This window comes from Mustela nigripes, chromosome X, assembly GCF_022355385.1.
Source record: "Mustela nigripes isolate SB6536 chromosome X, MUSNIG.SB6536, whole genome shotgun sequence".
In the NCBI taxonomy this organism is placed as follows: domain Eukaryota; kingdom Metazoa; phylum Chordata; class Mammalia; order Carnivora; family Mustelidae; genus Mustela; species Mustela nigripes.
Genome location: NC_081575.1, coordinates 91064433 through 91073423, shown reverse-complemented (window position 1 = coordinate 91073423; position 8991 = coordinate 91064433). Strand labels below are relative to the sequence as shown.

Here is an 8991-nt window from a genome sequence, read left to right as displayed (position 1 = left end):
ATATTTATCACAAAACTGCAACTAACAAAGGATTGTAAAAGACCTCAAAGACCTAGAAGGCTAGAATCAGATCATGTGGAATGGTGTCCTAAGACAGGGAAGAGTTTTCCACTGAAATATGTATTTATCTGTACAATGTTAAAATCAAGCAGAAAATGGCCATTTTCTCAAAATCAGGGCCCAGTCATTAGGGTGACCAAGTTCCTGTCATGGACATTTCTGGGCTGAGGCCTGATAAGGGCACAATGGGTACTGATGACATCTCAAAGTCTAGGATGTCACAAAGGCATCTCCCTGACCAATGAGGGGCCAGAGCATGGGGATATAGTGGGCGGATGTGACTGCTGGTGTCTTGAGAGGCCTAGTCCAGCTGAACAATCAAGAAGAGCTGATTGGAGCCCAAACCAGCCAACATCATGTCAGGAAAGAAAAACCATGGGAGCTCCCATCAGACTCAAGCCCATCATATAACAACTGAGCTCCGGTTCCCTGTGAGCTACGTGGACCGCCTCCTGCAGGAGGACCAATACACACATCGCCTGAGTTCATCCACAACTGACTTCCTCCTTGCCATGCTTGACTACCTCACTGACTACATCCTGGACCTGGTCGGCACTGAGGCCAACAACAACAACATGGTGACCGCCCCACAAGATGTGGAGAGAGCAGTGAACAGCGGTGGAGACCCTCATCCACACTTGAAGGATACAGCATTCACACTGTTCGATGAGATGCCTGGATCCAGAAGAAATGGCTAAAGCCTGAGTTCCTGGAGACTTGTGGCAGTCCTCACAGCCTCAGTCCAAGCCAAGTCTTCTCATAGCTGAGGAAGTCTGGCTTCTGTCATCAGTAAATGATAATAAAGGACTTAAGATCCAGCACAATTTTTCTGACTGGTGTCTGTTTCTGTGCTCCTGAGTGGGCGGTGTCTGTGGGACGTCCAGGAGGCGATCTCCCATGGGGAGTAGAGGGTGGACGGGGTGGTCGGTGTGGGAAGCTGGAGTCCAGCATTTCAGGGAGCGGTTTCTCTGGGGACAGCACAGGGAGTGGCCATGGCCGGAGGGGCCGGTGGTGGGGCAGGAGATCTCCCACGGGGAGTGGAGGGTGGAAGGGCGGTCAGTGTGGGATTCTGGAGTTGGGTATTTCAGGAGCAGTTTACTGGGGACAGTGTTTGCGGGGGTGGGGGGGTGGTGGCCATGGAGGGAGTAGGTGGCTGCAGGGGGAAAGATCTCCTCCCTGGCTCTGAGCAAGTCCACGCCTGGGAGGCCAGGAGATTGACTGTGGGGGCCGGGGGTGGGAGGGCTCCTGGGCATGTTGAATTCCTAGAACAATGGTGGTAACCAGGGAGGGGCTGAAGGCTTTCTTCGTGATGGGGGGAAGCTGTGGAAGTCAGGAGGAGATGGCGGTGGGGGTGGGTGGAGAGGGTGGCGTAGCAGTTGGCGTGAACCTAATGCGACAGGGGCTTTCCACGAAGATGGAGGAGCGACAGGAAACCGAGAAGAGGCATATGGAAAGGAGCCATGCTCAGGTTGATTTCATTCGTTTAGACCCGGCCTCATTCCAAAGAAGGACTTGAGACACGGATTATTAGTGCTGTGATGCTCTGTGAAGTAAATCCTTCTTTCCTCTCTTGTGGACGCTGGTAAATAGTAGCATCAAAGGTATTATCTGGCCGAAGACATGCAGTTCCAGAAGTTCTTAATGGTTATTAATAGATTTCTATTTTATCCATGTATTTCTTTGAGAAGAAGGGAGGGGGAGGGGCTGAGGGAGAAGGGGGAGAGAGAATCTTAAGCAGTTTCCACAGACATTGCAGAGCCTGACCCAGGGCTCTGTCTCACAGATGTGTCTAAACACCTAAACACTGAGTTTAGGCTGTGATGCTCTGTAGAGTATATACTTCTTTCTTCTCTTGTGGATACTGGTAAATTAAGTGGATATACACACACACACATATATATATACATGCATACATACACACATACATACATACATACTACTCTCTGGCCTAAAACAGGCAATTCAAAGATTTCTTAATAGCTGCCTGTCTCCCTCCTCACCCTCCCTCTGCCTCCTTCTACCATCTGTCAAAGTGTGGAGCTGGCTTTGCCTTTGTCTACTTCACAGGAGTGTCCTGACACTAACAGCATCCCAGCTGTGTTTAGAGGTCATCAGGATATGTGCTTGTAGAAATCCAAGGAACTTTTCTAGTTCCCTAATGCCACTCAGCCCCATATTTTCAGAAACCTCACCGTCAAGACGTCCACCCCACAAAGTTATGGTATGTTATGGAGAGCCAGGACGCCCTCCTAGCCTTAGCCAAGTTCAACGGTTACTCTTCTGTTCATCCGAGTAGCCAGCAGGCCTCTCCCAGCAGCTGCAGGTGCATCTCCTTCCCAGGATGATCACAGGATAGCACCAGCATCAGCACCCCATCCCTGAAGGGGCACATCTTTGCACCCCGGGCATGGTTTCTTGAATTTGGTGTCCTTCAGTCAACAGGGAGTGCCTCCAGGGTGAGTGATGCTAGGGAATCAGTCGTTATGCTAAGATCTTGGTATGTTGGTTACGCAGCTGATTTTTAGAAGCTGTTGGTTTTGGCTTATGGCAGTGGCTTGTTTTGGCACAAAATAGTCTCCTGAGACCTCTACCAGAAGGCACAGCTAAGGAGGAATTAATTCATTAAAGGCCAGAGATGTGAGAGTATGTGCATAGGTTATGTCCGTGTAGCAGACCTGTGTGGTCAGGCGGTCACCTCATGGTCTGTGCAGTAGTGGAAACTAATGGTCCCTGTGACACCTGTAGGGAGCCAGGCTTCTTGGGCTCACTCGGACGATCTGATGTCCAAGGTAGAGTTTGGAGTTTGAGCCTTAGTGACTATGTTGGCGAGCCCTCTGCAGTCACGAGGGCATGGGAGAACTGGGCAGGGCAGTGCCGCCGTCCCTTTAAGAGCTATGCCTCTCCTGTGCTTGTGGGTTTCCCAGGAAACATGGAGGCCATGATCAGTAGAGCATGGGTGTAAATGCAGCACCCCGCCATGTCCCCCTCCTACATGGGCACAGGAATCCTACACTGGGGGAGGAAGGCAGGCAGAGACTGACAATCACTGCCCTTGGGAAAGAATGAGCCACCCGAGTTTAGGCCCTTTGTGCATTTCCAAAAAGTGGGAGGTGGGGTAACAGTTAACTCTAGCTCGGGCCCTAGAGAGAGGACACCATTGATGGCGAGTGCCCTGTTGGGAGTGGAGAGCGAAAGCTGGAGTGAGTGGGGATGGTCTGGGAAGGATGTGGCTGCCAAACCAGGTCTGTGATCAAGGCAGTATCGGGACAGGCTGGGGTCAGACACGTTGCCACAGCAGAAAACACAATGTGTGAGAAGAGATAAGCCCAGAAACCAAGCTGAGGGGAATCTGGAGGGTTGGGTGGCCTTAGGGAGGGTCATGTGGGCTTGGGATTGGCCTGAGCACAAGGCCTGGACACTAGACTGGCCTCTTACTGAGAGCAACCTTTAAGAATCGTGGCGTTTGAAGGCCCAGACTTCCTTAGTCCCTGAATCTGACAGATCCTACAGAAAGTGGTCAGAGGGAGACCACCTAACTATTTGGAAAGAGCCTTTGGAGCCCCAAAATAAGATTCAAGAATGATAAGACTATCTATAAATATCAATAAATCATTTGCCTAAAGAACAAATTACAAAAGTGACTGCTCGCAGACATAATGGAGGTGTGCAGATGGAATCATTAGGCCTATAATGACTCTTTCAAAGGAAAATCAATCAGCTGCCAGCATTTAAAAATCAAGAACTTTTAACCTGAAAACTTCCATTGCTGACTCCTCTGGTGAAATCACAATGTGTGGGCACATATGTGTATGTCATGTGACACTGACTGGCTGCTGTCCCATTCATACTGGGTCTCTCTGTTTTGTCCCAGTACTCACCCTTCCTTGCCGGATCTCATATATGACCCTGTTCACTCATTTACAATACTCATCTGGCTTTTAAAGTTCCTTGAGTTCATCATCCCCATCATAATTTAATTGTAAAACCACAGTTTTCTGAAGGAGGAAATTTTCTCTTTCAATAAATATGAACAGCACAGGGCTCGTCAAAATTGTCTTTGCTATGGGGCCAATATATTCTGTTGTTCAAATTCACTGCGAGCTGACAGGCGGTCATGTTTCAGTAGGACTATAGAAGAATTCACGTTAGACTCTACTTGAGTTCGTCATCTGAACTAGTATAAACTCTGTTCAGAGAGAAGACTCCACTCACTTCAATGTTATGGCAAAACCTGACTGCTCTAAAGGTTACTGAATGCTGACCATTTCCAACCCTGCTGTAGCTGATGGGTAACAGATACTTTCATGGCCTACAGCAGCCCCAAATCACATTTGAATAGCACTATCAGAATGATTTTTATTTTATCTTATTCTTTAAGGACTGTGGTTTTGAATCTAGGGAAAGGCAATGAATAGGACATGAATTTGGCTGTTCTGTTTAGTGTTTCTGCTTCAGAGTCCTTCATGAAAACAGTAGATTGGTCTGTCATGTATTTAGTATTCCAGAATCACTGTGGGGAAATCCTTCCAAACTTCATGTGTTTAAACAAACTTTACTAAAGGAAATCAGTGTGCAGCAGGAAGGCAGGTTAGATACTGTGGTTGTGTGATATCTTGGCTTCTGCCACGTAGGATGAAAGCAGTTGACCAACTTGACCGTGGAGGAGAGGGTGTTCATGACATATTGGGACAAAATAGTGACAGAAGAGGGAGGGAAGTCTGGTTCTGGTATCCCATAGGTGTGGTTTACTTGGGGTGGGGGTTGGGCACATCAGCTTCCACAGCTGTCAGATGAGGAGGTTGGACTAAATTGTTTCAAAGGTCTACTCAAGGCGTACAATTGCCAGTCTGAGCTTTTCCTAAGAGAAGTCCATACTGACAGTGGAGAAATGGGGTTAAAGGACAGGGATTCTTTCTGAGCATCTCTAGGTTACAGCTGGGGCCACTGAGGCCCAGAGATGATACTCCACTCTCCCAACGTCACATGGCAAGTGGGTAGAACAGCAAATATGACAGTCACGTTCTGGTAACTTCGCTGAGGCCCCACTGCTACTGTACCCTGAGAAATGAGCCTGAAGATAGAAAGTGTTTAATGTTCTCCTCTGGGATACAGAGGCTAATCTCTTCAACACAGGGTTGTTAAGGTCTCTTGGACTTCTAGGAAAGCACAAGGAACAACTCACTCCCTAAAACTGTCCCTTCTGTTTTGTTTGGAAAAGGCCAGACAGGTTGGGATCAGAGGACTGATCTTCTGCTACAGGTCTTTGAGCTTTGCGAATCCTGGTTCCTTTTGTTCCACTTGCGAATCTTGTCCCACTGAACATTGTGAGAGCCATTCCATGAACCCATCTCCTTCTCAAATAAGGTGTTCTCGAAATTCTCACTCTGTCTGCTGACGGGGTCTTAAGAGTGATTATGTGATGACATCAGAAGCCTGTGCTTAATAGTTTATTCTGGAAGCATCTTGAAGTTACTATCTTTTTTTTTATGGGGTTCTGAGACCATCCTTATTTGTTGAAGACAGTCTCTGGGCTGTAGATGATTATAGTGCCTTTAGAGAAGCCTCAGTGTAAAGCCGATGACAAACTGGAGGAGACAGATACTTATGGCTGAGATTAACTTACTGATAATTTTTGTAAGTAAAAATTTGTGATGGCACAAGAGTAGTGAAGCTACAAGTGGAATTACCTTTTTTTTTTTTGTTGTCACGCATGAAAGAAGATGACAAGACAAGAGTTTTTGACCCAGTGTCTATAAAGGGTAATGATGTAACCAAAAATGTATGGTATAGGTCCTAGACTTGAGGATTTTAATAAAATCCCATTGGTGTATTAGAGTTCTCCAGAAAAATAAAAAAAAAACTGAACCAATAGGATATGTGTGTGTGTGAGAAAGAGTACGATTGGGTCATGCAGTTATCTGGTCTGACAAGTCCTAATTCTGTAAGGTAGGTCAACAGGCTAGAAACTCTAGCCAGGTTTCTCTGAGCAGAGAGCCTGATGTGGGGCTCAATTCCAGGACTGGATATCATGACCTGACCCAAAGGCAGAGGCTTGACCCACTGAGCCACCCAGGCACCCCTCTTTTATTTTATAGAGAATAATCAAAGACATGTTGAAGTCAGAACAAAGGGATATTCTGTCGAGGTACAGAATCTCTGCTCCTTGGGCAGATTTTATATAAAGTAAAATGGGAAGGTGAGATAGGGCTTTCTAAAATACTCAGGTCCTATTCAGTGGAATCTGGTCATGTTCCTTTCTATCTTGCAAATGGGACTTTGTAGTTGTAAGTTAAAGACAGTGAGGTGGGAAGATTATCCTGGATAACTGAGGCTGGCCCTAGAAATCAAAGCGCCCTTCTAAGAAGGAAGCAGAGGGAAATTTGAATACAAAAGCAAAAGGCCATGTGACAGCTGAAGCAAGGCACAGCTCTGCTGGCTTTGAAGATAGAAGAAGCTGTGACTCAAGAAATTCAGCTCTAGAAGCAGGAGAAGGCAAGGAAATGGATTCTACTCTAGATCTTTCAGAGGTCAGGCAACATTGTCTACGTCTCGATGTTAGCCTGGTGAAGCGGATTTCAATGTATGACCTAGAAGAAAATAAATGTGCATTGTTTAAAGCCACCAAGTCTGTGGCAATTCGTTACAACAGCCATAGGAAACTAACACAGGTGAGGAGTAATGTTGTCACCTCCTCTGGAGAACAGACCCACACTCCAAGAAAATTCAGCCTTTTCCACAGAGAACAAACTGAAGTCTCATGGCTTCAATGTATCACTTGGTTCTGAAGGGCCCAGGAGCTCTTTCTGAAGATCTTGTGAACAAACCCACCAGAACTGATCCAGATTTTGAAAAAAAAAAATTAAACAGCAAGAAAAACACAAAGTTAGAGAAGAAAATGGCCATTATTAAAAATTTAAATTAGAAAAATAACATTAACAAAGTACTATCTGTACTTTGGATTCACCTAGAAGAAATGCAACACTCAGCTGAGAATGAGGTACACTTCTGTGTCTACGAATATGTACCTGGCTCTCACAGGTGAACCCCCTGGGCATATCAGTGTGATCTTCAAAACAGAAGGTATTTTTGAGAGAGAGAAAGCGTGCGAGCATGACTGAGCAGGGTTGGGAGCACCTGAGGGAGAGAACCCTCCGCAGGCTTCACGGAGTCTGACGCAGTGCTTGGTCTCAGATCGTGACCTGAGCCCAAACAGAGTTGAATGCTGAGCAGACTGAGCCACCTACCCGCCCCCAGGAGATATTTTCAAACAGAGTAAAATCATGACCCTTACACGGATATGAACTGGAAATGCGTTAGGTTTTTTTTTAACTCATGAGGAACTGGCAGATATTGTAACCAATTCAAAAGAGAATCCAAAGAATATAGAAATATAATATTTAAATGTGTACATGGGGAAAAGTGGTTTTATTTTGGACCTCTACTGGACAGCATTCCATATGTCTGTTGGTTACCAGCCATTTACAAAGGGCTGTAAGAGAGCTCAAAGATGATGCAAGGCTAGAATCCGGTAACCAGGAGTGGAGTGTCCTAAAGACAGGGCACTGATTATATTGAACATTCATTTCCTTTTTAAAGCTAGGCTATTAAAGTCACCTAGAAAATGTTCCCTCATACAGAGGGTTCAATCAACACGGAGACCAGGTTTCCATCATAGATGTTTCTAGGCGGGTCCTGATCAGGCCCCGTGTCATCAATGACATCACAATGTCTGAGTTGCCTTAAAGGCAGCTCCCGGGCCAGTGAGGGGCACAGTGGGCAGGAGCGAGCACTGGTATCGCGACAGACCCAGGCCCCTAGCACCATCAGGCAGGGCCAAACCCAGCTACCATCATGCCTGGGAGAAGAAGCCCCTGGCACTATCCTAGACATAGGAGGCACAGTCTGTCCCGCTCCATGAGAGCTGAGCTCCAATTCCCGGTTAGCCGCGTGGACCGCCTCCTGAGACAGGGTCGCTATGCTCAGCGCCTGAGTTCATCTACACCGATCTTCCTCACGGGCGTTCTCGAGTACCTGACGGCCAACATCCTCGAGCTGGCGGGCCAGGAGGCTCGCAACAACAACAAGATACGCATCACCCCAGAGCACGTGCAGAGGGCCCTGGGCAGCCACCAGCACCTGAGCCGCCTCTTTGAGGACAGCGCCTGCCCTCAGGTGGAGGGGGTGCCCCAGCCCAGAAAGTGTGGCGGCCTGGGTCCCAGAGACAACAACCTCATCTAGTCCCCGGCCCCACGCATAGGGAGGGAGGCCTGCTCTCCTGTCAGCAAAAGCCATTAAAGGACTTACGATCCAGTGCAATTTTTCTGACTGGTGTCTGCTTCTGTGCTCCTGAGTGGGCGGTGTCTGTGGGACGTCCAGGAGGCGATCTCCCATGGGGAGTAGAGGGTGGACGGGGCGGTCGGTGTGGGAAGCTGGAGTCCAGCATTTCAGGGAGTGGTTTCTCTGGGGACAGCACGGGGAGTGGCCATGGCCGGAGGGGCCGGTGGTGGGGCAGGAGATCTCCCACGGGGAATGGAGGGTGGAAGGGCGGTCAGTGTGGGATGCTGGAGTTGGGTATTTCAGGAGCAGTTTACTGGGGACAGTGTTTGCAGGCGCGGGTGGTGTGTGGCCGTGGAGGGAGTAGGTGGCTGCGGGGGAAAGACCGCCTCCCTGGCTCTGAGCAAGTCAACGCCTCCCAGGAGGATGGCTGTGGGTGGGGGGTGCTCCCAGGTGTGTCGAATTCCCAGAACGATGATGGTAACCGGGGTGGGGCTGAAGGCTTTCTTCATGATGGGGGGAATGTGTGGAAGTCAGGAGGAGATGGCGGTGGGGGTGGGTGGAGAGGGTGGCGTAGCAGTTGGCGTGAACCTAATGGGACAGGGGCTTTCCATGAAGATGGAGGAGCGACGGGAAACTGTGTAGAGAGAGGCATAT

The 8991-nt window shown here is 48.3% G+C and overlaps 2 protein-coding genes across 2 annotated transcripts; both read left to right on the top strand.

Annotated features, from left to right (window-relative positions):
* Positions 1–416: 416 nt before the first annotated feature.
* LOC132007161 (huntingtin-interacting protein M) lies at positions 417–758 on the top strand. The gene has a single exon (XM_059385269.1). It carries the CDS (start codon positions 417–419, stop codon positions 756–758), a length of 342 nt encoding a protein of 113 aa, XP_059241252.1.
* Positions 759–7974: 7216 nt separating this feature from the next.
* LOC132007159 (histone H2A-beta, sperm) lies at positions 7975–8298 on the top strand. The gene has a single exon (XM_059385268.1). The coding sequence runs from the start codon at positions 7975–7977 to the stop codon at positions 8296–8298; it is 324 nt and encodes a 107-aa protein (XP_059241251.1).
* Positions 8299–8991: the final 693 nt, after the last annotated feature.

Coding starts and splice junctions, on each gene's coding strand:
- LOC132007161 (XM_059385269.1), top strand. CDS start 417: ATGTCAGGAAAGAAAAACCATGGGAGCTCCCATCAGACTCAAGCCCAT.
- LOC132007159 (XM_059385268.1), top strand. CDS start 7,975: ATGAGAGCTGAGCTCCAATTCCCGGTTAGCCGCGTGGACCGCCTCCTG.